The following is a 26,854-nucleotide window of genomic DNA, read 5'->3' as shown; positions in this document are numbered from 1 at the left end:
AGAAAGAAATTGGATTCCTTTGAAATGTGGTGTTGGAGGAAAGTATTACGGATACCGTGGACTGCCAGAAAAACAAATCAGTGGGTTTTAGATCAAATCAAGCCTGAGCTGACCCTAGAAGCTAAAATGACTAAACTGAGGCTATCGTATTTTGGTCACATTATGAGAAGACAAGACAGTCATGCTAGGAAAAGTGGAAGGCAGCAGGAAAAGAGGAAGACCCAACCAAAGATGGCTGGACTCAATAAAGGAAGCCACGGCCCTCAATTTGCAAGACCTGAGCAAGGCTGTTGATGATAAGACGTTTTGGAAGACATTGATCCATAGGGAAGCGACTTGATCCATGAGTCGGAAGTGACTTGACAGCACTTAATACACACACGCATCACTGGCGTAGGTCTACCTCGACCTTCTCAAACTACTGTGAACAGAAGAAAGAGCAAGACTCGAGTCTAGTAGCACCTTAAATACCAACAAGATTTCCAGGGTATAAGCTTTCAAGAGTCAGAGTTCCCTTTGTATTGGACAAAGAGATCCTTTGACTCTCAAAAGCTTATGCCCTGGAAATCTTGTTGGTATTTAAGGCGCTGCTGGGCTCGAGTCTTGTCCTTCTGCAGCAGACCAGCGCTTCTACCCACCTGGAACTGTGAACAGAAGAGTTTCTGTTATGCAGGTATGCTGGTTGCCGTACAGGTAGTGCAGGCTGTGAGCTGCAGACGAAGACTCGAATCTGTGGCGTCAGGAACTTCAGTTGCCTCTGAGTTCTCAGTAGGCATCTGTGCCATCAGAGGTCTTGTTTTACAATAGAGAAATGTGGTGGTTAACAGCGGTGGTTTGGAGCAGCGGACTCTAATCGGGAGAACCGGGTTTGGTTCCCTGCTCCTCCACATGAGCAGCAGACTCTAATCTGGTGGACCGGGCTGGTTTCCTCACTCCTACACACAAAACCAGCTGGGTGACCTTGGGCTAGTCACCGTTCTCCCTGAACTCTCTCAGCCCCCCCACCTAACAAATATTAACATAAGAAAAGCCATGCTGGATCAGACCAAGGCCCATCAAGTCCAGCAGTCTGTTCACACAGTGGCCAACCAGGTGCCTCTAGGAAGCCCACAAACAAGGCGACTGCAGCAGCATTGTCCTGCCTGTGTCCCACAGCACCTAATATAATGGGCATGCTCCTCTGATCCTGGAGAGAATAGATATGCATCATGACTAGTATCCATTCTAACTAATAGCCATGAATACCCCTCTCCTCCATGAACATGTCCACTCCCCTCTTAAAGCCTTCCAAGTTGGCAGCCATCACCACATCCTTGGGCACGGAGTTCCTCAATTTACCTCACAGGGTGTCTGTTGTGTGGACGGGAAGGGAATTTGACCGTAAGCCGGTTTGATTCTTCCTTAAGTGGTAGAGAAAGTTGGCATATAAAAACCATCTCTTCTTCTTCACATCCACGTCGAACCTCATACCTTAATCGTTCCTAAACGTCCTCAAAGCTCATTTCCCTGAATGAGAGTCTTGCTCGCACTATAGATCCCCCTGCTGAGAACTGGAGAGGTTTCTCTAAACGCTGAATTGGCTATTTTGCAAGGCCCTGCTGCCTTACTAGGCCTGCTCATACAGAAGGATTAACAGGAGATCATGCTTGAAGAAGCCCGGGTCTAGGGCTGGAAGGGCTGAGCATAAAATACCGCTTGATCTCCCCGTCCTGAATGTTATCTAGGTGACATCATGCTCTGCTAAACACAGGAGATTGTTCCTCTGATTGAAAACCCATTGCTTCTCTTTAGTTTTCTGTTGCCTGTTAATATTTTTTTAATGCCTTAATTCTGCCTGTTCGAGGCTGCTAGATTAAAATGCATAGGCAGGGGCGGGTAGATGGGTGCAACGTGCAATTTGTACAGCAAATGCTGTAGGCCACTCACTCCTAAATGGCCTTAAAGCTTTATTTACCTTCTGAGTGACAGTGTGCTGCTACAGCTTGGTGCCCATTCTTGGTGATACTTCATGAAGTTTTAAGATACGTGGGGAAAAGTGCTATGGCTCCCCCACCCCACCCCCGTTGGTTGCTCTTCAAGGCTTGGAAAAAGATACTGAAGCCAGTCTTGTTTCTCTAGTAGAACAATCTAGGTATTAGATCAGGTTTTCTTTAATCAAGGCAGGTAGATACCTGGGTTAGCAGCTTGGTGCGGCTCAGTAATGGGTTTTGCAGAGGGCGGAAGTAGGCCAGTGTCTTTGAAAGGTTGGAAAGGCACCATCCTTCCCTCACTCATTTTAGACCAGGATGGGTTCATTAGGAATAGACATAAGTTATTAAATTATCTTTTTAACTAGGTTTTCTTCCTTGGAATCATAGAGTTGGAAGGGACCACCATCTAGTCCAACCCCCTGCACAATGCAGGAAATTCACAACTATCTCCCCACACACACACACCCCAGTGACCCCTCTATTCCATGCCCAGAAGATGGAGAAGAAACCTTCCAGTATCCCTGGCCAGTCTGGAAAATTGTGTCCTGACCCAAAAGTGGCAATGGGCATTACCCTGGACATGTAAGAAAGGGCCACAAGAGCCAAACACTGACGCAATCCTTCTTGCCCTCCTTCTCGTGATCTGCCTAAGGTCACAGAATCAGCCTTGCTGCCAGATGGCCTCTGCTTAAAAACTTCCAAAGTAGGAGAGCCCACCACCTCCTGAGGAAGCCTGTTCCACTGAGGGATTGCTCCTTGAAATCCAAGTGGTTAAAACATGCTTTCCATCACTATTATTATGCCTGCTGATCAGTGAAACTGGCAGTTTTAATTCATGCAAGTGACATGGATATAAGGCGGGTGATTAATGGGAAGTGCAAGGGTGTGATTGTGTTCGAGCGGCATACGTCTGGCTTAATTAAGGAGTTCAAATGTAGCACCTGCGTTCATTGCTGCCTTTCTGCTTCTGGCAATTTGGAAGACTCTTGACTGTTATCGCTAGCAGGTCTGTGGGCATTATGCCAAATTTCAGTAGCTTGCAAAATCTCTTTTCCGATCTGCTGCTATGCATCTTTCCCTTTTTTTTTCTTTCTCATTGTGGGTTTCTGTCTTCACCTGTAATGTGAAGCTTGATATCTGGGGTTGCCTCACTTCTGAAGGTAGAGAGTTACCGAAAATCTTTTCTCTCCCCACTCAATTACAGATAAGTGCTGTTCGTTTGCCACGAGAGCCTACTAACCCAGAGAGGTTGAAAGGGTTTGGATATGCCGAGTTTGATGACCTGGACTCCTTGTTCAGCGCGTTGAGCCTCAACGAAGAGGTGAGTTGAAGCCTGCCAAGAAAGGTAGTCACAGTGTTCAACCTTCCTCTTGCAGCCTGGCTTCCCCATGCCTCTGGGGTTTAAAATACACTCAAAGAGGCAAATCTCAGAAAACGTCCGTCATTTGTTGGTGTACTATTGCATAGACCGTACATGATTGGGCGAGTAAATCTCTGCATGGATTATAGGGAGCTTGATTTAAAGAGGGGTGTCCAGTAACAATATCCAGTGGTTTTCTTGTGAGAGAATGTGAAACTTCCAATATGCAAAAGGGCTACTTTTCTACAAGTAACTGGGAAATATGTTGTGTGGGCTGGCTAAACCATGTTCCCTTGGCTCTGGGCATAAGAACATAAAAAATCCGTGCTCAGATCAGACTAAGGCTCATCAAGTCCAGCAATCTGTTCACACAGTGGCCAACCAGGTGCCTCTAGGAAGCCCACAAACAAGACAACTGCAGCAGCATTATCCTGCCCATGTTCCCCAGCACCTAATATAGGCATGCTCCTTTGCTCCTGGAGAGAATAGGTATGCATCATGACTAGTATTCATTTTGACTACTAGCCATAAATAGCCCTGTCCTCCATGAACGTGTCCACACACCTCTTAAAGCCTTCCAAGTTGGCAGCCATCACCACATCCTGGGGCACAGGGTTCCACAGTTTAACTATGCGTTTTGTGAAGAAATACTTCCTGTTATCTGTTTTGAATCTCTCACCCTCCAGCATCAGCAGATGACTCCTTTCTAGTATTATGAGAGAGGGAGAAAATCTTCTCCCTGTCCACTCCATACCATGCATAATTTTACAGACCTCTACCATGTCTCCCCCTAACCGCCTTCTTTCCAAGCTAAACAGCCCTAAGCTGGGGCGTTTAAGAAGCATGTTTGGGGAAATTGATTGCAGTTTTCTGTAGTTTGATTCGAGAAACCAGAGAAACACTGTAGCCTTCTTCCAGCAACTGGGCATTCTCCGCTGAGGCAAGGGCATCCTGAGCTGTGGGTTGTTTTCCTCTCCATCCGGGTAGGCAGGACTAAAATTTCTGACTTCCTGTATCCCTTGGCGGGAAAACAGCCTGAGGAAGCCAGTTTCCGTCCTGCCAATCCGGGTAGAGCAGGCAACCTCGCACAGCTCCGTGCCAAAGGCTCTATTAGGACTATTTAGAACTAGAATTATTCAGCTCCGTTGTCTTCCCACGTATTGTGAGTCTTTCCTCCCCCTTCATCCTTACCCAAGTTTTCAGCCCTCTCCTACCTTCTCGTCCCCCACCTTTGTCTTCCCTCCTCCGTGAAGGGACTTAGGGTAGGTTTTATTCAAAATGGCCAACGCCATTTTAGTAAGAGAGGATGACCTTCTCTCCGAGAAGGACTATCAAAGGGGGTTGGTACAAGCCACTCCCAAGGGCTCCGGATCTCCCAACGGCCGCTCAGGCGGACCATTAGGGAGCTTAGTAGAACTGGGAGAGACCCTGATAGCCGAAACGTCCGCTGCTCAAGTCAAGCCTAAAAAGGCGTGAAAAACAGCGCCGCCGCAACCGGGCGGTAGGAAGAGGAGGCGCGGCAGCAAGTTAGGCGCCGGGCTGAAAGCCGGGCACAAAACACCCGACTTCGCCAAAAGTCTCAACTCTAGCCCGTAGCGCACAGGATTCGTCAGAGGTGGCGGCGGCGACTGCATTCTTCCCGACGGGAACTGGTAACTTGGCGGCAATGGGAGCATTCCCGATGGGAGTTGGCAAATCACCCCCCCAACCAGGTGGTTGAGGGTGGCCATTTTATATCCTGGCAGAACACTGACAAATTGATTAATTATGCCCTACTGCGCCAGTGGCAGGCTTTCCAATCTTTTCAGGCTTGCCTTCCTCCCCCCATGGGTTTGGGCCCCTACGGGACTCCCCCCAACCCTTTGGCTTATTCTAACCAAACCAATACTTCTGCTGAGGAAGATTACGGCCCTAGCACCTCTACTAACATGAGAAATAGCGCATGGCCCACGAAAGCAGCCATGAAGGCTAAGTTCTCTGATTCCAGGGAAGCTCAAGCAGAAAACTCTAAATCTCCTAACTCTTCTGTAGAATATGAGGAGGAGGAAAAAGAGGAGGGCGAATTCGATTCGGATGACGATCCACCTCAGGAGACAGACCAACATAATAGACTGTTCTCGGGGAAGGATTATCAGGCCCTTTTGGCCAAGGCCATTCTTGCCCTTGACCTTAATGAGGAAACAGATCAGTCTGATGAACCCAAGTCCAAATGAAAAAAGGGAGTCCAGGAATGTTTTCCTAGACCAAAATCACTCACTAATTCAGTTCCATTCCCAGAGTTTTTTTTCAATGCGGTTAGAGAAGAGTGGGAACATCCAACCCCTAGTAGACAACCTCCCTCTAACATCAGGAAACTATACAATCTGGCACCTCATGCCATGGCAGTGCTCAAGGTTCCCCTGGTAGACGCCCCAGTTCTGGACCTACAGTCACATGGCTTGGTCCCAGAGGATGGAGTGGGCTCATTGAGAGACCAACTAGACAGAAAATCAGACTACCTAGCGAGAAAGGCGCATGAGGCATCGGCCATGGCTATTCAGGCCAGTGCCACTACGTCTATTTTCGCTAGGGCCTCCTACCTGTGGATAAAAAAGATTATTCAACTTGTTCCAGAGGACAGCTAGACATCACAAAGAAAAAGATCAAAAGAATTGCTATTCCTCCCAAGGTCAGTCACAGCCTTCGCTGGTGGACCAACCCATCGAACCTCCACAAGGCCACACAATACATTCACGAAGATCCTGTCCAAATTTTCACAGACGCCAGCCTCTTGGGCTGGGGGGCCACTCTAGGCAACCAGATAGCCCAAGGGCGCTGGTCACAACAGGAAACACTGCTCCACATCAACCTACTGGAGCTGAGAGCGGTAAAATTGGCTCTTTGGAAATTTACAGACATAGGAACCACCATGTCCTTATAAGAACGGACAATATTACAACAAAAGCCCATATCAACAAACAGGGCGGCTCCAAGTCCTCTTCCCTGCACAGGGAAGCGGTGGCGATATTCACTTGGGCTCAAGCCAATGTTCCATCGATCTGAGCGGAACATATCAGGGGAGCCCTCAACCTTCGGGCCGATTGGCTAAGCCGCCAGTGCGTAGACGAGGGAGAATGGAAATTAGATCAAGAAACATTTCATCAGCTTACAGAAATATTTGGTACCCCTTCCGTAGATTTGTTTGCTTCCGAGTCAAATCGCAAGGTTCCCAGATTTTATTCCAGGTACTTCCACCCAAGGGCAGAAGGCACAGACGCTCTTCTCAGTCCATGGCCCAAGGGACTGCTTTACAGATTCCCTCCAATTCCCATCCTTCCCAAAGTCCTCCGCAAAATTCATCAACACAGAGCCGACGTAATTCTAATAGCTCCTTCCTGGCCTCGGAGACCGTGGTTTGTAACCCTGAAACGCATGTCTTGCCAAGATCCTTGGCAGATTCCAGCAAGACTGACCACTCTCCGCCAGGGCACCATAATACACCCAGACCCCCAATGGTTCTGTTTGACCACCTGGCGCTTGAGAGGAGGACTCTCTTAAACCTCGGGTACTCCAATGAAGTGGTCAATACAATCATAGAAGCCCGAAGGCCATCCACCCGCTGCATATACAATGCGTCATGGAAGGCCTTCGTCTGATGGGCTAGGAGAAAGAAGTTCGATCCAATCCACCCAGGCATCCCCAGAATCTTGGGATTCCTACAAGAGGGAGTCCGGCAAAATCTCAAGGCATCTACCTTGAGACTACAGGTGGCTGCCCTTTCTACAGTGATCCCGTTTTCGGATGGATGTCCCACAGCGCAACATAGACATATTTTCGCATTTTTAAAAGGGGTCTCTCAAACTCAACCCCCCGTCATCCACAGGTTCCCTACATGGAACCTCAACCTGGTCCTGAAGGCTCTCACGGGCCTCCTCTTCGAGCCCCTCAGAACAGTATCCATGAGGTACCTTCGCATGAAGGTACTTTTCCTTACTGCAATCACCTCGGCTAGGAGGGTATCCGAACTTAGGGCTTTGTCTATTAGGAAAGGCCTCTGCGTCTCCCATAAAGACAGGGTCATGCTAACTCCCTACCCCACCTTCCAACCAAAAATAAACTCGCGTTTCCACGGGACTCAGGAAATCAACTTTCCTTCATTCTGCCCTAAACCAACTGGTCCAAAGGAGACCTCATGGCATACATTAGATTTAAGGAGGGTTATTCGTATCTTCATTGACCGCACAGCAGACATTAGGAAGTCCGACTTCATGTTCATAGGGATCTCCAACCCCTGTAAGGGACAAAGAATGTCAGCCGCTGCCATTAACTACACAATCAAAACAGGTATAGCAGAGGCGTACAGGGTAACCAGAAAGTCCGTGCCGGAGGGCATTATGGCACACTCCCTTAGAAGCACCGCCACTACGGCTGCCTTTGACAAACAGGCACCGGTGGAGGAGATATGCCGGGCCACCACCTGGTCCTCGGTTTCGACATTTGTCAGGCACTACAGGATCCATACCTGGTCCTCAGCACAAGCGGCCTTCGTCTGCAGGGTCCTGCAAAGTGTGGTTGAGTAATCTATTTTTCCCACCCTATTGGGAGCTCTTCTAAGTCCCACAGCTCAGGATGCCCTTGCTTCAGCGGAGAATATAGCCTTGGATACTCACAGTGAGGGCTTATTCTCCCCTGAGTCGAAGGGCATCCTGCCCCTCCCCTTTTTTCTTTATAACGAATCTCATAGACTCCTCAAATTAGGCGACACTTCCCAATATAAACAGGACGCAGGCAGTTCCCCATGCCAACTCTCAGTAAAGTGACCATAGTTTGCATAGGCATATATTTTAGAACACCTGGTTTTCTCTGTTGGATCACGTACATTTATAAGTTATAATCGACTTACATCTATGAGTTATAATAAAATTCTATTGCAAGTTTGTCTTGTTACTGTCAACGTAGCTAGTATAGACGGTAACTGGCTTCCTCAGGCTGTTTTCCCGCCAAGGGATACAGGAAGTCAGAAATTTTAGTCCTGCCTACCCGGATGGAGAGGAAAACAACCCACAGCTCAGGTTGCCCTTCGCCTCAGGGGAGAATAAGCCCTCACGGTGAGTATCCAAGGCTATATTTACAGATAGTGCTCTCCTTTCCTCAGCTTGTGTAACTTATTTTGGCTTGACCTTAGTTTCTTGACAAAATAGTCATGTAGTGCAAGTCTGGACAGTGCAAAAGCTGCTTTTTATGCTTGTCGGAGCACACCGAAGGTAAAACATTCCTTGCCAGTTACGCACTAGATGCATTTCAGGGTCTGAAGTGTCCTCTGTTGTAATAAATACCAACCAGTCGCATCATGAACTTCTTTGTACGTGATTTATAAAAGCTCCAAACCTTCGACAAAAGCTAGAGCAGGATCTGGATACTGTTGTGAATTGTTGGTGGTTCTGTTCGAGCTAAAGCCATCTTGGAGCCTCGAGTTCAAATCCCCACAGGGGGCTTGCTGAGTGACCTGGGGACGGTAACACAGTCACCCTGTCCTTCCTAACAGGGTTGTTGTGAGGCTAAGCGGGGAAGGGAGAACCATGTATGCCGCTTGAGCTCTTTGCAGGAAGAGTGGGTTAAAAATGTACTAAATCACATATGGTCCAGAATTAGCTTTTACTGTCACTTTGTGCCAGCCTGCAGTCAGTTTTTTGACTTTATATGCAGCACATCCATGTTTCCCTCTTCCTATATGAAAGAACAGAACAAAGATAATGGCCCAGGCATAGTTAATACTAAGAGCAAAAATGCAATTTAATTATACACCAGGGAGCTGGGAATACTTAGATCAGCTTAGCTGTAGACTTTATGCAGTAGTTTTCGCTTGAAATGGTATAACACAATTGAGCAGGTTCATATTCTTGTACCTCTGACATTAGAGAGAACCCTCAGTTGGCTTACATATGGCAATATAGTGGGATATGAATATTTTAAATAAATACTTTTAAGTACATCCCATCTATTTGTGTACAGAAGGCCTATCAGCGGGGACAGGAACATGAATCCAGCAAGTAGGATATGTGTAGGGGTTATATTGTAATAATAACTAAATCAACAGCACAATGGCCAAAAAAATATATCCCAAAATGATGTAAATTTGTACTGTATATTAATACATGTTCAAAAATATGTATTCAAAAATACTGTATATTAATATATATTTTAAAAAAACCTCAGTTGGCTTACATGGCAATACAGTGGGATATGACTATTTTAAATAAAAACTTTTAAGTACATCCCATCTATTTGTGTACGGAAGGCCTATCAGTGGGGACAGGAACATGAATCCAGCAAGTAGGATTTGTGCAGGGGATGTATTGTAATAATAACTAAATTAAACAGCGCAATTGCCAAAATAATATATCCCAAAATGATGTACATTTGTGCCGTATATTAATATATATTCAAAAATTTACATGTCCATTTTTCACAGTATTGCAATATTTTTCGTAATGAATTTCCCATAAATGAGAATGCAGGTAAGTATAATATTTCTGGGTATTGTTCTGTCACTGAAGATACAAGCAAGTATAGTAGTCCATACAGTAGTCTTTGTATAATTAATGTACTGTAATCACACAGGTCTACCTGCTAGGCTTGCTTTTTCAAGCTAGGTCCTAATTGGATACCGTGGCATCCGTTTCCTGGGAATGTAGCCACATGCGTTATTGAAAGATTACCTCAAGCTTATTGGGCCCCTTGTCTTAGGGCTTAAATGAGCTAATATTCCATTCTATGTTCAGTCTCTAGGGAACAGGAGAATACGAGTGGATGTTGCTGATCAAGCTCAGGACAAAGGTAAGAATTGCGTCTCTGTAAGTGGAGGCAAGTTTTGTTCTAAGCAAAACCCTGCGGAGTGGCTCCTTTGCTTTCAGTTCTGTGTTTGGGGCTATTTAGCGGCTTCAAGGATCGGCTTCCAGAGCAGCCGTGCAGATTCTGCCAGAGCCCTGTTTCACAAGAAATCTTCACAACAGTAAGCTGCTTGTGGAGTCTCAGTGAGAGTGCATACCTAGAATAAAAGGTATCGCTGTAATCCATTAGGTTTTATTTCCAGGGCAGGTTCTATACCTCTGTTGGGGTGGACAGGAATCCTGAGCCCTCCTCTTTGCGCCCAGTTCCTTCTAATTTGACTTCTTTTGTGGGGTAGGTTGGATTTACCAGCGGCTGGAGGCTTTGATTCTTGTGCAGGCTGTCCAGAGAAAATCAGATGCGGTTGGATGGTACAGCCTCTTGCGCAAACTTGAAGACTTGTACAAAAGCTACAGGACAGTGGTGAAAATGACTAGGATTGGGCAAGTCAGTTTCACCACTGCTCTTGGGATTGGGCATGTCAGTTTCACCACTGCTGTTGGGATTGAGCATGTCAGTTTCACTACTGTCCTTGAAGCCTTTGCTTTGGGGTCTGGAAGCAACCTCTTGCTCAAAGGCCATAAACAGTAAAATCAACAAGTTGCCTTCTTTATCCAGCAAGTCTGGAAGAACTCTTTCATGGGAATCATGACACTGACAAAGCTGTTTTAGGCACCTGGTCAGTTTAAACCCTGGGCTTGCTGCCCAGGTAGGGGGAGAGCATGTCTGTTTTTTGCCATGGCTCTTGACACGGGGGATAGATGGTGCCCAGTTCATGGTGGGCATTCCAGGGCAGGATACGACAATGGCTTCCCAGACCGGGGAGATGGGAAAACAGCTTTGGGTGGAAGGTGCAGAATGTGGAAGTAAATCATGGCGGAAGGCAGGACATTGGGGCAGGCTCAGATCGCAACCTTGTAACCAAACCTGACATAACTGGCAAGTGCTCACCTGCCTGACCTAGCTTCAGAGCTCCTCCTTCCACAACAAGGCTTGGATCCAACGCAGCACTTCCATGGGTGGAAGAACATCTGCCCGCTGTGTGCTACTCCCACACCCCAGGAGCAGCATTTCAGGAAGTGCTTGGGGCTGCAGGGTAGGGGGCGGGGAATAAAATTGTTCTTCACTGACAGAAGGCCTTCCACTCGTAGAATCACTGCGCTGGATCCAAGCCCATCACAGTACTTCTTGACCAGTTTCTTTTTCTTAAAAAAAAATTTTTATTAAGAGAAAATGAGAATATAATGATAAAAGAAAATGGAAATATAACATTACTAAAATACTCATAATCCAGATTCTTGAAAAGAAACTAAAACCGTGGGGGTAAAGGGAAGATGACTGGGGAAGGCACTGGCAAACCACCCCGTAAACAAAGTGCCTAGTAAACGTCGGGATGTGATGTCACCCCATGGGTCAGGAATGACCCGGTGCTTGCACAGGGGACTACCTTTACCTAATATAACTAAAGTACCCATAACAGTGAACCAAGCAATACTCTTATTTATCTAAAATCTGCATGATTATTACATACTACCTCTATGCGATTTACACATTGGAGTGTTTTTTCCATCCTTGAAATGTTTAAATTCCAGCGAGCGTCCAGTTCTTCTGTATTTTTGTTATTATAATACATCAACTTGATTAAAGCATAGGTTTCTTTAACCTTATCAAGCCAATTATTTAAATCAGGGGCTTGGTTGCTTTTCCAGTATCTGTCAAGATTTGTTCTAGCAACCGTTAGCAGATGGAGAAAAACATAACTCGAATGTCCTTTGGAAAATAATTTAATAAAAATTGTTTCCGGTCTTACTAGAATAACCATTTCAAGGCTTCTCTGTGACCAGTTTCTGTAAGGCCTTACATAGTGTTTCTTACCAACGTGCCCTCCACAGACCTCCGCCTTTGGCTCCACCTTCTTTTAAAGGGAATGCAATCCTGTGAAGAAGCACATCTCTTTCCAAACAGGTGGCTGTGCAGCTGCCGGAGAGCATCTTAAAACAACAGTCTGCTTGGTATAGACACATTATGCTTGTTTGGTCAATTAAGTTATTTCCTGTCTCTACTGTATTATCCTCATGATGCTTTAAGAGGACACATTCAGTCGGTGGGAAGAAAAACAAGATAGTGGGAAGCACTTAACTGGGTAGCGCTTATGAAATCTTTTTTGGTATGGTGCCTCAGCATCTCTTGACTGGGAGAATTTTTACACCCCTTTTTCTGAGGTCACTCGTGAGTCCATAAAGCCCTGGTGTGTCACTTAACTTTTGCATTGCCTTTGCTTCCCCGCAGATAGGGACGACCGCTCTTTTGGTAGAGATCGTGATCGCAACCGGGATTCGGAGAGATTCGAGACTGACTGGAGGGCTCGTCCTGCTACGGAAAGCTTTGATGACTTCCCTCCCCGCAGGGGCGAGGATAGCTTTGGAGATAGTGAGTTTGTGGCAGATTTCATCATTCAAGGCCCTAAGCTGAAAAAACTGTGTGCTGCTCTTCTTCCTTTGCTCATTTCTTATGTTTTGTTAAGACAAGAAAGGCACTTCACTCCTAACCTATCTAACATATCATAGGATTTATTTTTTTAAAAAAAAGAACATAAGAAAGGCCATGCTTGATCAGACCAAGGTCCATCAAGTCCAGCAGTGTGTTCACACAGTGGCCAACCAGGTGCCTCTAGGAAGCCCACAAACAAGACGACTGCAGCAGCATTATCCTGCCTGTGTTTCACAGCACCTAATATAATAGGCATGCACCTCTGAAATTGATGAGAATAGGTATGCATCATGACTAGTATTCATTTTGACTAGTAGCCAGTGATAGCCCCGTCCTCCATAAAAACATAAGGAAAGCCATGGTGGATCAGTTCAAGGTCCATCAAGTCCAGCAGTCTGTTCACATAGTGGCCAACCAGGGGCCTCTAGGAAGCCCACAACCAAGACAACTTCAGCAGCATTGTCCTGCCTGTGTTCCAAAGCACCTAATATAATAGGCGTGCTCCTCTGATCCTGGAGAGAATAGGTATGCGCCATGACTAGTATCCACTTTGACTAGTAACCATGATTAGCCCTCTCCTCCATGAACATGTCCACTCCCCCCCTCAATCCTTCCAAGTTGGCAGCCTTCACCACATCCTGGGGCAGGGAGTTCCACAATTTAACTATGTGTTGTGTGAAGAAATACTTTTATCTGTTTTGAATCTCTCACCCTCCAGCTTCAGCAGATGACCCCGCGTTCTGGTATTATGGGAGAGGGTGAAAAAAAACTTTTTTATGGTGCTTCAGAGCAAGCTCCCTGTACTCCCCGGGGATGTCTCTAAATCAGATATTAATCTGTGGGAAACCAATGGAATATCCCTCTGCATGTGAATTGGTTAAATCTAGAGTGTTGCACCTTAACAAATGGAGCACCCGCTGTAGAGCGGTGCTCCATCTGGGCCTCCCTGTTCCAAAGATCTTACCTGCTTATTGTAAATTTTTAATTGTCCCCAAATACAGAATACTTTTCACCAAGGCTAGATTAAATGTACTACCATTAGGGGAGTTAGCAGGCAGGTTTGAGGGATCCCTTTTTTAAAACTGTTTTGCGCTTGTAAAGCAGGTAATTTGGCCTTTTTTTAAATCAATTGTAAAAAAGTATGATCTCGCCAGAGATAAATGGATTAGAGTAGAGGTTCCCAAACTGTGCTCCGTGGAGCACTTGGTGCTCCGCGAAACATCTAGTGCTCCGTGAAGAGATTGGAAAGAAAAATACTACTGCCGTTCAATGTAGTATATAGGTGCTAGGTGAAAAAAAAATTAGCCCTGACCTGGATGGCCCAGGCTAGCCTGATCTCGTCAGATCTCAGAAGCAAAGCAGGGTCAGCCCTGGTTAGTATTTGGATGGGAGACGATCAAGGAATACCAGGGTTGCTGTGCAGAGGAAGGCACTGGCAAACCACCTCTGTTAGTCTCTTGCCATGAAAACCCCAAAAGGGGTAGCCATAAGTCGGCTGTGACTTGATGGCACTTTACACACACAGGTGAAAATTAGCGTTCTGTGATAAATTTCTCTGCTGAAAAGTGCTCCATAACTCAAACGGTTTGGGAACTTCTGGATTAGAGTATACATTCAGAAGTAGGGACCTGCCCTAAAGCAAGAGATAGTAGCAAAGGTGTTGGCTGATACTGACCCAAATGTAACCTTCGCCTGCCAAAATTTTTATCTATAGTTTTTGATTATACTTCTTTCTAACTGTATAGTCTCGATTTTGTATTTCTATATGTTTGATTATCTCTGTATTACCAAATGTATTCAATTTGTTTTGCTTGTGACCTGTCGGTCTGCGAGCATAAAGAACAGAAATAAAGGAAAAGGAATATTAGCCTGTGGGCAGCTGTTTACTGTGGAAAACGGTGCTTTTTGTTCCTGTAGTGGGAATATTGATAGAGAATCTAGTGTTTATCTTCTAACCATGCCAAGAATGCACTACAAAGTTTGGAGAGCTCATTTAATGTATATGTGTGTCTTGTGTAAGCCAGCCTTCCTGTTCTGGTTCTGGAAATCCTGTCTTTCGTAGAAGTTGGTGTTTGATTTTGGGTTAAGTCCACTCAATTGAGAGTCGTAGCAGCACAGCAGAGATTGAAAGCCTGGCCCGCCCTAATTCTCTGTTAAGCCACAGAGGGACTTACTTAATTTTGTCTGCACCTGGCTTCTTGTGTTTTCTTGTAAGTAGTGGCTTGCTATTTGAGGGAGCACATTTCCTCCACTGTTTTCCTTCTGTAACAAAGGCTTTTGAAAAAAAAAATCTGGCTGGTTAAAATGCCCTTTTCTGTTAGGAAAGGAATTACTTGTATGTTGGGTGCAGTTTAAGATGCTTCATTGAATCGTTAAAATTTTAAATATTGATTCAGTTTCTACCCCGCCTTCCAACCTCGACTGAAGCCAGGCTCAGGGCTGGGTAGAAAAACAATAAGATAAAACCATAACTACAAACCTAGAATTTTAAAATCAATTTAAATCCAGCCAATTCCAGAAGTAATATCTAAAAACAGATGGTGCACCTTTAGAAAAAAACAGGCCACATCAAACAACAGTAATGTAGCCAGGGCCCCCCTAATTCAGTCCAGAATAGCACCACAGAAGGGGGGATAGGGAGGCCAGATTTGATTAAACTGTATAGGCCTGGCAGAATATCACTGTTTTACAGGCCCTGGGGAATTACTTCCAATCCCGCAGGGCCCTCGTCTCACTGGAAGGAGAATTTCACCAGGCCCGGACCAGGGCCGAAAAAGCCCTGGCCCTAGTCGAGGACAGCCGGATAATTCAGACGCTGTGTTCAGTTCAAGGAGCGCAGACTGCTGTAGCGGCTGAGTGGATATGAACCTTAAAGCCCTTGTTATGGCTCTCTTCTCCATGGCCTTACGCCAGCCATACACTCATATTTCCCCCTTCAATACATGGATCTCCCACCAGGATAAAAGGCAAGAGGGAGAGAATCGTGTGTACTGCCCGAGCTCTTTTAAGACTGGGACACTATTTGTCTACTTTGCGGGGCTGTTGTCAGGATTGCAGCAATATGTATGTGAAGTTCTTTGAAATTCTCATCATTCATCTGTATCCGCTCATGGCTGTTGAGAAGGTGCTGTTGGTACAGTATCATCTAAATACAATAGCGCCTTTTAGTGGATTCAGATTCAGATTTATTGATACAGCATAAGCCAGTAAAACACAAGTATTGTTTATACACGAGGTAAAAAATTATAGCAGTTCAACCAAAATCATTCCTAATTAAAATTTCCAAATAATTTATGGTAGACTAAAATAGGGCAAATTATGATTTAATCTAATTGCAATTGCCCAACATTAGGCGTCGAACTTTATGTGCAGTTGCACAAAATTTGGCTGCCTGTTTTGCCATCTGGGCATTCCCTTCCCAGAGGAGACTTAATTCTCCCTTCATCTGAGCTGACTGTGATTTGGCTGAGCAGGGGAATGATTACCTTACAATGAGCTTCCTCGTAGAAGGAGCACCAGAGGGAAACATGCTCCGCCTTTTGGTTGTAGAGACTCGTCAAAGCTTGGCCTCTTTTCAAAGGCCTTGCAAGACCTGTCTTGTGGCCACGTTGGCTGCTGTGAGCCGTTTGGAGTGTGACTGAGCACACATTGAAATGCTTTCACGCGCTAACGGGTGAGACATAAAGCGTTCTTTCTTCATGTAATGTTGCCACTCAGCAGGTCACCCACAAGCTTAATGTCTGCCCACTCACCTCTCAGGATGCAACGTGCGTTTCAGAAGTACTCGTCGTTGTACTAGAGCCGTTTTTTACATGTTGTAACCTTCTTCTTTCCCCAACTTAGGATATCGGGACCGTGATCGTTACGATTCGGACCGGTACCGTGATGGTCCCCGGAGAGAGATGTCCAGTTTTGGGGGTGGCCGAGATCGTTACGATGACCGTAGTAGAGACTATGATCGAGGAGGTACTGGAGGTACTGTGCATCAGTGTCTTTTGGCATCAGTTGTCGGGTTAAACAACCTCTTGTAGGCATTTCAATCTCTATACAGTCGCTCGGGCGGAACGGTTATTATCTTAAACCTCCCCCTCCTCTAGTGGGCTTGAATAGTTCCATCTCGCGTATAGGTCATTGGCGCCCAGAAGGCATTTCCACCTTGAAAGTGACTGTAATTGGAGACGAGGTATCAGAAGTAGAGTTCAGTGAAACGCTCCCTGCGGTTTAACCAGCATGTTTTTCTTCAGCATCCCAAGAACAAACTGATTAGTGCAGTGTTCTAGAGGCAGGAGACCTTGCAAAGCCAGTCTACAAAACCATCTCTGGCATGCCGCTTTCTTGCTCGCTCATTACTCAGTTTGCAGTGCATCGTAGCCCAGATAATACTGCTGGTTGCATGTAGACCAAGGGGTCTCCAGGATGGGGCCTGGGGGTGCCATGGGGGCCTGCTGACACCTGTCCCCGGTGCCCGTCAAGTGTATTTTTTAGAAAATGGCTGTTGCACTTGCCTAGCAGGGCTTCCGACTGGCTGCTGGTGATCCAATTGGCAGATTAAAATAAGGTTGTTTCAGCAATGGCAGCCACTACAGTGCTGGTTTTATTCTCGCTGCTCTTTCCCAGTGTATTTTTTAAAACCACTCCTCTTTTCCCTTGCACTTGGGCTTCCTCTGTTGGGGTTGCTTCTGCCTCCTGTGGCAGGCATCCTGTGGTTGTGCCTGCCTGTCGTCCTCTTGTGCCTGGGGAGGCGCCGTGGCTCAGTGGTAGAGCATCTGTTTGGCATGCGGGAGGTCCCAGGTTCAATCCCCGGCATCTCCAGTTAAAGGGGCTAGGCAAGTAGGTGATGTGAAAGACCTCAGCCTGAGACCCTGGAGAGCCGCAGCTGGTCTGAGTAGACAGTACTGACTTTGATGGATCGAGGGGGTCTGATTCAGTGTAAGGCAGCTTCATGTGTGTTCATGTATTCACTCTGTGTTAGAATTCCAAACAGGCTCAAAAAGGTTGGGGACCTCCGCGATAGCCTACGTGACCTTTTGAGTTCTTCCCAGCCAGTGGTTCTGTCATTTGGGCCCTTGGTTTCTCGGTGCCCTTCTTTTCCCTCGCCTAGTTTATGGGAGTGGTGTTTGCATTCCGTCATAGAGTTCCAGCCTGTGAGCACATTTTAGCCATTTTTAATTTAAGCTTTTTGCTTTTGGTAAGGTTTTGGACGGCAAGTGGGATGCGTTTTGCTGAGAGGCCTCTTCTGGGTCAGATATAATGCCTTGCCAAGTGTACATGAAATCCCCCCTCTTACAAACCTTGTCACTGCTGTCCAGTTTTGAGAGCCAGCGTGGTGTAGCAGTTAAGAGCAGTGGCTTGGAGCAGTGGACTCTGATCTGGAGAACCCGGTTTGATTCCCCACTCCTCCACACGAGCGGCGGAGGCTAATCTGGTGAACTGGGTTAGTTTCCCCACCCCTCCACACGAAGCCAGCTGGGTGACCTTGGGCTAGTCACAGCTCTCTTGGAGCTCTCTCAACCCCACCTACCTCACAGGGTGTCTGTTGTGGGAAAGGGAAGGTGATTGTAAGCCAGTTTGATTCTTCCTTAAGCAGGAGAGAAAGTCGGCGTATAACAACCAACTCCTCTTCTTTTGTTTGGTTGTAGCTTGGTATTACTATGTTTTCTGTGCATAGGCGTGTCCACAGGGAAACATTTCATATTTGTTCCTTTCAGGACATTGTACCCTGACATCTGTTTCCTGTTTTGACTCCCCTGAATTGGGGTTCCTGCCTTGCATGCAGAGTTCCTCTTGCTGCTCTCGTGTGCAGGCACTTCTGTCCTCCTCTAGTGCAAGAGAGCCACCGTCACCTTCATTCCCTTGCAGGTTTCGACTCAAGGTCAGGCAGTGGCAGGAGAGCCTTTGGCAGTGGATACCGTCGAGACGACGATTTCAGGGGTGGCGGCGACCGCTACGAGGACCGTTACGAAAGGAGAGATGACCGGATGGATCGGTGGAGCTCGCGGGATGATTATAACAGGGAGGACAGCCGGCGAGATGATAAAGGTAGGCCTGGTTTGTACTCGGTTGCAACTTAACGGAAGAGTTGATTGGTTTTCTCCCCTTGGGATGTCCATGCTGTTATTCCAAGATTGCTCAGTTATCCCTTGTCTCTAAAGATGGAGGAAGCAGTCTTCACTTTGGCCCCAAGCTACAGTGATTTCTCTCCCCCTTCTCCCCCCCCCCCGGTTTAACTCCAAAACAATTCTGCCAACCCCATCAAACATAACCCTAGGAGAATATGTGAGGAAGTCTGGTCCTCTCCCAATGGATAGAAAATACACCACTGCAGAAGTTTTTGTCTTTAAAATTTATCAGCCCCCATTAATTGCTGCTTCTTATCCGATTCCTTAGTTTTTCCAGTATTTCCCCATTGTGGCTTAAGTGCCACTGTACCATTAAACTCTTAATCCAGGGGTGTCGAACTCATTTTTACGAGGGCCAGACATGACATGAATGTCACTTGGTCAGGCAGAGCCATGCCTCGCCAGCCCCGATCGGGGCGAGGGGCGGTGGCTGCCTTGGCTAGAGAACCCGCAGCATTCTCGCCAGCCCAGATCAGGATCGGGTTGGCTGCCTCAGCTGGCTCGTGGGCCAGATAAGAGCTTTCAAGGGGCCAGATCCGGCCTGTGGCCCTTATGCTTGACACCCCTGTGTGGTGTAGTGGTTAAGAGCGGTGGTTTGGAGTGGTGGGTTTGATTCCCCACTCCCCCACGTGAGCGGCGGACACTAATCTGGTGAACTCGGTTGGTTTCCCCACTCCAACGCATGAAGCTGGCTGCGTGACCTTGAGCTTAGAGCTCTCTCAGCCCCACCTACCTCACAGGTTGTAGCTTGGTGTCTGTTGTGGGGAGGGGAAGGCGATTGTAAGCCGGTTTGGTTCTTCCTTAAGTGGTAGAGAAAGTCGGCATATAAAAACCAACTCTTCTTCCTCTTCTTCTTCCTCCTCTTCTTCTTCCTCCTCCTCTTCTTCCTCCTCCTCTTCTTCTCCTTCCTCCTCTTCTTCCTCCTCTTCTTCCCTTACTGATAAGTTAATCATACAAAGCTTAAGTCTCTTGCTGTCAGTTTTTCCTTATCTTAAAATTATTTATTTACTTATTTTGAAAGTTTGTTATTGATTTGGGTCTCCCTTCCCCCCAGGTCCCACTCAGAGGCCTAAATTGAACCTGAAGCCCAGGAGCGCCCCGAAGGAGGAAGATACATCCGTCGCTCCCACAACCCAGTCTAGCCGTGCTGCCTCCATCTTTGGGGGCGCCAAGCCCGTGGACACGGCCGCCAGGGAGCGTGAAGTAGAAGAGAGGCTACAGAAGGAGCAAGAGAAGCTGCAGCGTCAGCTGGAGGACGACAAGCCCAGGCTGGAGCGACGGCCCCGGGAGCGGTGAGCGCCAGACGTGGATTGGAGGATGGGCATGCAGGCACTCCAGCAGAAGAATAGTTTTTGCAGGGGTGGTATATGGGGAGGTGGCGTGGCTCAGTGGCAGAGCATCTGCTTGGCATGCAGAAGGTCCCAGGTTCAATCCCCGGCATCTCCAGTTAAAGGGACTAGGCAAGTAGGTGACTTGAAAGACATCTGCCTGAGACCCTGGAGAGCCACTGCCGGTCTGAGTAGACAGTACTGACTTTGATGGACCTAGGGTCTGATTCAGTATAAGGCAGCTTCATGTGTTCAGTTATACCCCATATTTCTCCCCAATGAGGGGACCCTAAGCAACTTGCATCTTTCTCCTCTCCTCCCAGGTGCAAGCATGTCTACTGCATATATGAACACATGAAGCTGTCTTATACTGAATCAGACCCTTGGGCCATCAAGTCAGTATTGTCTACTCAGACCCGCAGTAACTCTCCAGGGTCTCAGGCAGGGGTCTTTCACATCACTTATTTGCCTGGTTCCTTTAACTGGAGATGCTGGGGATTGAACCTGGGACCTTCTGCATGCCAAACAGAGGCTCTACCACTGAGCCATCGCCCCTCCTTTTAAATATACCTTTTAAATATAAACATACAGTTTTTAAAAAAACTATTACATACAGGTAGCTTTTATTTAGTCACATAGTGAAGATCTGTGTGCTGTGTGGGCAACTGCTACCAAAACAATATTTCTTTATATATCCAGTGGCCAAATCAGAATCCCCTGTTGGGGGAAAAGCTTCACCTGGTCCCGCCCACTTCCCAAAAACACTTGAAAAGCACCAGGAAAGTTGTTGGTGAGCTCATGGTGCCCATGGGGCACCATCTTGGGGACCTCTGCTCCAGAAGTTGTTCAGTCAAGAAATGTGCCTGGCTCCCTTTCTCCTCACCTTCCAGTAACTTTAAAAGAAATGCTTTAACCCAGAGGCCATTTGGAAAGTAGGTGAAGCTGATTTGGGAGGGGCTATGGCTCAGTGGTAGAGCATCTGCTTGGCATGCAGAAGGTCCCAGGTTCAATCCCTGGCATCTCCAGTTAAAGGGACTGGGCAAGTAGGTGACGAGAAAGACCTCTACTTGAGACCCTGGAGAGCTGCTGCTGGTCTTAGACAATACTGACTTTGGTGGACCAAGGATCTGATTCAGTATAAGGCAGCTTCGTGTGTTCATGTGATTTGGGGTGTGCGTGAACTGCTGCTGTTATCAGATATTCATTGGCTCTTGCATAATGACCGCAGTATGTTTATTTCAATCGTTTCTTTTGTCTCATGAATGTGCTGATTGAGTTATCCAGATTCCTAGCTGCTTTACAGCAGAAAGGCAGGATTCTTAAAAAAAAAAAAAATTCTAACATAAATAAACTAGTCAGTTGTTGAAGACTTTGGCATCAGTAGGGTCCGAACCCCAAACAGACTTAACTAATTTCCTGTGAGTTATGACCTGCCCATCCCAAACTCCGTTATGTAACGAGAACCCTCATTAGGAGTGGGGTTGCTGGATGAAAAGTGCTGAACGGAAACTCAACGTAGACGGGCTAACAAAATCCAGGTACTCAAATTATCAAAAATGTGACATGATTCACAGATCTAATGTATAACTTGTATGGTGACAATGTATCCAATGTACATCACAACTGGGCTTAACCAACACAAAATACAAGAATCCACAAATTATGAAGACCAACAAATACACGAAGGGGGAAGCTGTAGCTCCACGCAACCCCGAAGCTCCAGCGCAGCTTGCGGTATAAGGAAGCAGTTCAAAGAAGCAGCTTGCAATTTAGAAGAAGCACTTCGGAAGACGGTTCTCTAGAGCAGTGGTCCTCAACCTTTTTCCGACCATGGCCCCCTTCTGACCTTGTTTCCTTCCTGTGGGCCCCCTGACCTACCAGTAGAAAGGTAGCTATTTAAATGTTTTGTTTGTAAATAGCCAAGGAACAAAGAAGCATAAACAGACACACAAAATGCACACATTCAGTTCTTATTGGGAAACTGAAATTTACAAAAAATACCCCACAAAAAGGGAATACAACACGCTAATAAACAACAATGTTTACATACAAGGGAGAACAAAGCCTCTACCACTGTTTTCTATTTTTTTCACTTCTCTGTTTTCCTTTTTCTTTTCTGTTTTCTTCACTTCTCACTTCCCTCTGTGGCCCCCCAGTCTCATGCCGTGGCCCCCCATTTACGCAATTTTCTCCTGTGCCCCCCTTGGAATATCCTGGGGGCCCCCGGGGGGCCATATGGCCCCAGGTTGAGAACCACTGCTCTAGAGTTACTCGGTTTCGGTATCCTTCTTCAGTTCCATTCCCCTTAATTATTCATAACCTATACATTGATCCGTAGTTCTCAAGCTTGCACCTCTCCGTTCCTACAGTGGATGCTAGTATCAGATCGAATTTATTAATGCGGACAACTGACCAATCACATGCCAACACATCCAAATTTCCAGACTCGACAGTTTTGCACCGCAGAATCACAGACTGCTCGTACAAATAATGGTGTAAGATCCAAAAAAAAGCAACCCCTGGTTAAAATTATCACGATAAAATTGTAAAATATTCTAACTATCGTTCTCGGATAAAGTTCTGCGTATTTTAATAGCAACAACGCAGAACTTGGCAGTTTGGAGCATAAGCTGAGGGTCTTCTCCTCATAGGAGCTTCTTTGCCAAAAGCTCAACTGACTCTTCAGGGAATTTACCAAGCAGGGGCAGTGGATACTAGTATACTGCAAGCTGCGCTGGAGCCGTCGGAGCTTCGGTGTTGGGTGGAGCTACGGCTTCCCCTTTCACGTATTTGTTGGTCTGTATAATTTGTGGATTCTTGTATTTAGTGTTGGTTAAACGCAGTTGTTATGTACGTTGGATACAGTGTAACCATATAAGTTGTACATTAGATCTGTGAATCATATTATATCACAGTTTTGTTAATTTGAGTACTTAGATTTTGTCAGCCCGTCTTGTTTTCTCTTCTTCAAACGTTGTTTATTTAACGTAAAATGGTCACATCAAAATATCATAAAATAAATAGAAAAAATTAAGTGAATAATAAGAACCCCCATAAACTTCCATCTAGGCTGCAAAACCCACTCTCAAAAAGGGCAAAAGGGGGGGCAATGTCCCCCACTGTCAAAACCATCGTAAAACGTTGCGAGATAGTTCAATGTGTTTGACAAAAGAAAAACCTACAGACAGAAATATAACGCACAGATACCAAAGTGATTTCAAATGGAAACCACCTCCATCACCAAACACTCTACAGCCCCCATAATCCATAGTCAAGCCCGTCTGTGTTGAGTTTCTGTTTGGCGTTGGCTTATCCACGTAGAGGTGTCTTCTTTTTTGGATGGAAAGCACTGAGTGTTAGTTCCATTTGGGGTTTAACCCTAGTCGGCTGGTTTCCCCAGTAACAGTGCAATAAAGCACGCTTGGCTCCCATTGTGTGTTTTCCAGGCACCCTAGCTGGCGTAGCGAGGAGAACCAAGAGCGATCGCGGACAGGGAGCGAGTCGTCGCAGACTGGCAGCACAACCCCGTCCGTGGGAACAGGCCCAACAGGGAGAAGTAAGCTGTCCGCAAAAGGGTCGTTTACCTACCTGCCTGGGGGTGGGAAGCCCTGCTGGTTGGCGCAGGTCCAGCTAAGTCTGTTTCATGTGGAATGGGCAGGTCTGAATGTGGATACAGTGGTGATACAGGTTGGGGCTTCTGGATCCATCTGGGCGATCTCTAGCATGCGGCTTGCAACCTGCTTGCTTGTCGGGATGTGTGTGGGCAAAGTGTCGTCAAGTCGCAGCTGGCTTGTGGTAACCCAGCTGAGAGCCATTGTGGTGTAGTGGTTGAGTGGTGGTTTGGAGGGGTGGACCCTGATCTGAAGAACCGGGTTTGATTCCCCACTCCTCCACATGAGTGGCAGACACTAATCTGGTGAATCGGGTTTGATTCCCCACTCCTCCACATGAGTGGTGGACACTAATCTGGTGAACCAGGTTGGTTTCCCCATTCGTATACATGAAGCCACCTGGATGACCTTGGCCTAGTCACTGCTGTCTTAGAGCTCTCTCAGGCCCACCTACCTCACAGGGTGTCTGTCGTGGGGAGAGGAAGGAAAGGCAATTGTAAGCCAGTTTGATTCTTCCTTAAGTGGTCGAGAAAGTCAGAATATAAAAACCAACTCTTAGTCTTTTGCCTTGAAAAGAAGAGGAAGAACAGAGGTGGTTTGTCATTGCCTTCCTCTGCATAGAGATCCTGGTATTCCTTGTAGGTCTCCCGTCCGAGTACTAACCAGGGCCAACCCTGCCTAGCTTCTGAGGTCTGACAGGATAAGGCGAGCCTGGGTCATCCAGGTCAAGGCTGGTGTTGGTAACTGCTGGTCATTAGGGATTTTAATAAACAGCTGACTGCCAGTCATGATTTAATGCAACCACCTTGACAAAAACAAATTTCTGCCTCTTGGTGGGGGAAAGCAAAACAGTTGTATTGCAATTGTTGTATTGCAATTGGACTTCTGAATGATGTGTTGTGTTCTGTTTCACGTAATAGACTGGGCACAATTTCAACTTATGGTTGTGGCTATAATGAGCGAATTCACAGGTTGGCGTAGTGGTGTAGTGGTTAAGAGCAGTGGTTTGGAGCGGTGGACTCTAATCTGGTGAACCGGGTTTGATTCCCCACTCCTCCACATGAGCAGCGGTTGCTAATCTGGCGAACCGGGTTGGCTTCCCCACTCCTCCCATGAAGCCAGCTGGGTTGCCTTGGGCTAGTCACGGTTCTCTCAGCCCCACATACTTCACAGGGTGTCTGTTGTGGGGAGGGGAAGGGAAGGCGATTGTAAGCCGGTTTGATTCTTCCTTAAGTGGTAGAGAAAGTTGGCATATAAAAGCCAACTCTTCTATATGTTGGTGCAGTTGTGTAACATTTTTGAATTACACCACTTGGCACCAAATGACTGGACAGATGGTTCAGGGGAAAAAAATGTTTTCTCAACTATATGGCCACCCTAGGAGTGTTTACTAGCAGCCTTTACCCTTCCAGCCTCACGAAGGAGGGAAAGCGAGAAATCCTTGGAGAACGAAAGTGTCAGCAAAGAGGAGGAAGGCCTGTCTCCCACCTCCAAGACTTCCCGGGAGGAGAAGCTTCCCCTGAAGGTGATGCCGGCTCCTCCGCCGAAAGAGAATGCCTGGGTGAAACGCAGCAGCAACTCCCACCCGGCACGCTCACAAAGCTCAGACTCGGATCAGCATTCCCCTACAAGGTGACTATCTCACAGGGAGGAGTGGGATGCTCTGCAGCATGTATACCCCGCCCCGTGGTTGGTGCCTGCCACCCTTGAAAGAATCTCCCAGAATCCTAGACTGCTTTTTTTTTTTTTTAATGGAAAGGGTGGGATAGATGACGATGATGACTACTACTACTTCCTCTTCTTCCTCCTCTTCCTCTTCTTTCTTCTCTTCCTCTTCTTCATCATAATAATAATAATAATAATAATAGCAGAAGGAAGGTGTAAAATTCCATTGTTAAACTGAGTCACTAGTGAGGTAGGACTACGTGTGTGAGGAAGAGGGTGTGTGACTGCTGAAATGTCAAACGCGAGTATTTGACGAAAATGTCAAGCTTAATTTTGACTATCTGACAATACTTAAGAGTGCTGACACAGCGTTTAAGTTAGTGGCTGCTGGGCTGGGGGTCCCTTGGCCTGGATACCAGGGTGAGAGTCTCACTGCTTTGTGCAGATGGAGCGGTAGATCTCTGAAAGACGACACATAATTGCGGAGGTTCTAGGCGGGCGGGCAAGCCGTATGTTACATGAAAGAGAAATTTTGTGCTAGGGCAAGCCGAATTCCGCAGCTGCACGTCTTAATTACAGACGAGCTGGATGCAGTGAACCAGAAGTTCATGCTTGCTTAATTTTCATCTTTAAAAAAATGCTTTTATTTAACAGTGTAAACAATAAAAGAACAAAGAATCCTATAACTGCTGTAAATATCCATTTCCCTCCCCTCTCCATCCCATCCCATTATGTTGCTTGTTCACATAACTGTTAAACAAACAGAATTGTTGTAACATCAACATTAAGCATATTGTGTCTTATATTTGTTTTGGTTTTTTCAAGTTTAGCAGCCCTTCTTCCAAGAAAGCAATTACAGGCTGTTGTTTTCCCCATAAACCGATCCTCTTTCTGTCTCCCTTGCTGAGTCCTGACTTCTTGCGACAGTTCGTGGAAAATTATGAGACCCCAAACTTTCTCAGTCCAGTCTTGCTCAAAGTTTCATTTTTTTGTAAAAAGTTGTGTATTGGTCTTAAGGCACTGAAAGATCATTCAAGCATTTAACCAGTTCACCAGGCCAATTCTACTAACCCAGCAGGAGATAACAGAATTGCATTATCAGGGTTTTATGTCCTAAAAAAGAGCCCCGTGGTGCAGAGTGGTAAGCTGCAGTACTGCCATCAAAAGCTCTGCTCATAACCTGAGTTTGATCCCTACAGAAGTCAGTTTCAGGTTGCCGTCTCAAGGCTGACTCAGCCTTCCATCCTTCCGAGGTCGGTAAAATGAGTTCCCAGCTTGCTGGGGGTAAAGTGTAGACGACTGGGGAAGGCAATGGCAAACCACCCCACAAACATAGTCTGCCTAGTAAACGCTGGGATGTGACATCACCCCTCGGGTCAGGAATGACCCGGTGCTTGCACAGGGGACAACCTTTACCTTTTATGTCCTAAAAAACTGAAACACA

At 46.5% G+C, this 26,854-nt stretch overlaps 1 protein-coding gene across 2 annotated transcripts in view; it reads left to right on the top strand.

Moving 5' to 3' along the window:
* EIF4B (eukaryotic translation initiation factor 4B) overlaps positions 1–26,854 on the top strand; it is a 72,949-nt gene that overhangs the window by 27,658 nt on the left and 18,437 nt on the right. For both annotated transcript variants that reach the window (XM_056858475.1, XM_056858483.1), the window contains exons 4-11: positions 3,175–3,291; positions 10,092–10,146; positions 12,487–12,627; positions 16,531–16,653; positions 18,547–18,726; positions 19,861–20,098; positions 23,581–23,690; positions 25,158–25,377. In XM_056858475.1, coding sequence (XP_056714453.1) covers positions 3,175–3,291; positions 10,092–10,146; positions 12,487–12,627; positions 16,531–16,653; positions 18,547–18,726; positions 19,861–20,098; positions 23,581–23,690; positions 25,158–25,377 — 1,184 coding nt within the window. The remainder of the gene's footprint in view (positions 1–3,174; positions 3,292–10,091; positions 10,147–12,486; positions 12,628–16,530; positions 16,654–18,546; positions 18,727–19,860; positions 20,099–23,580; positions 23,691–25,157; positions 25,378–26,854) is intronic.

This window comes from Euleptes europaea, chromosome 1 (genome assembly GCF_029931775.1).
Source record: "Euleptes europaea isolate rEulEur1 chromosome 1, rEulEur1.hap1, whole genome shotgun sequence".
Taxonomy (NCBI): Eukaryota; Metazoa; Chordata; class Lepidosauria; order Squamata; family Sphaerodactylidae; genus Euleptes; species Euleptes europaea.
Note: the sequence above shows the minus strand (reverse complement) of the source record. Positions and strands in the feature narration are given on the sequence as shown.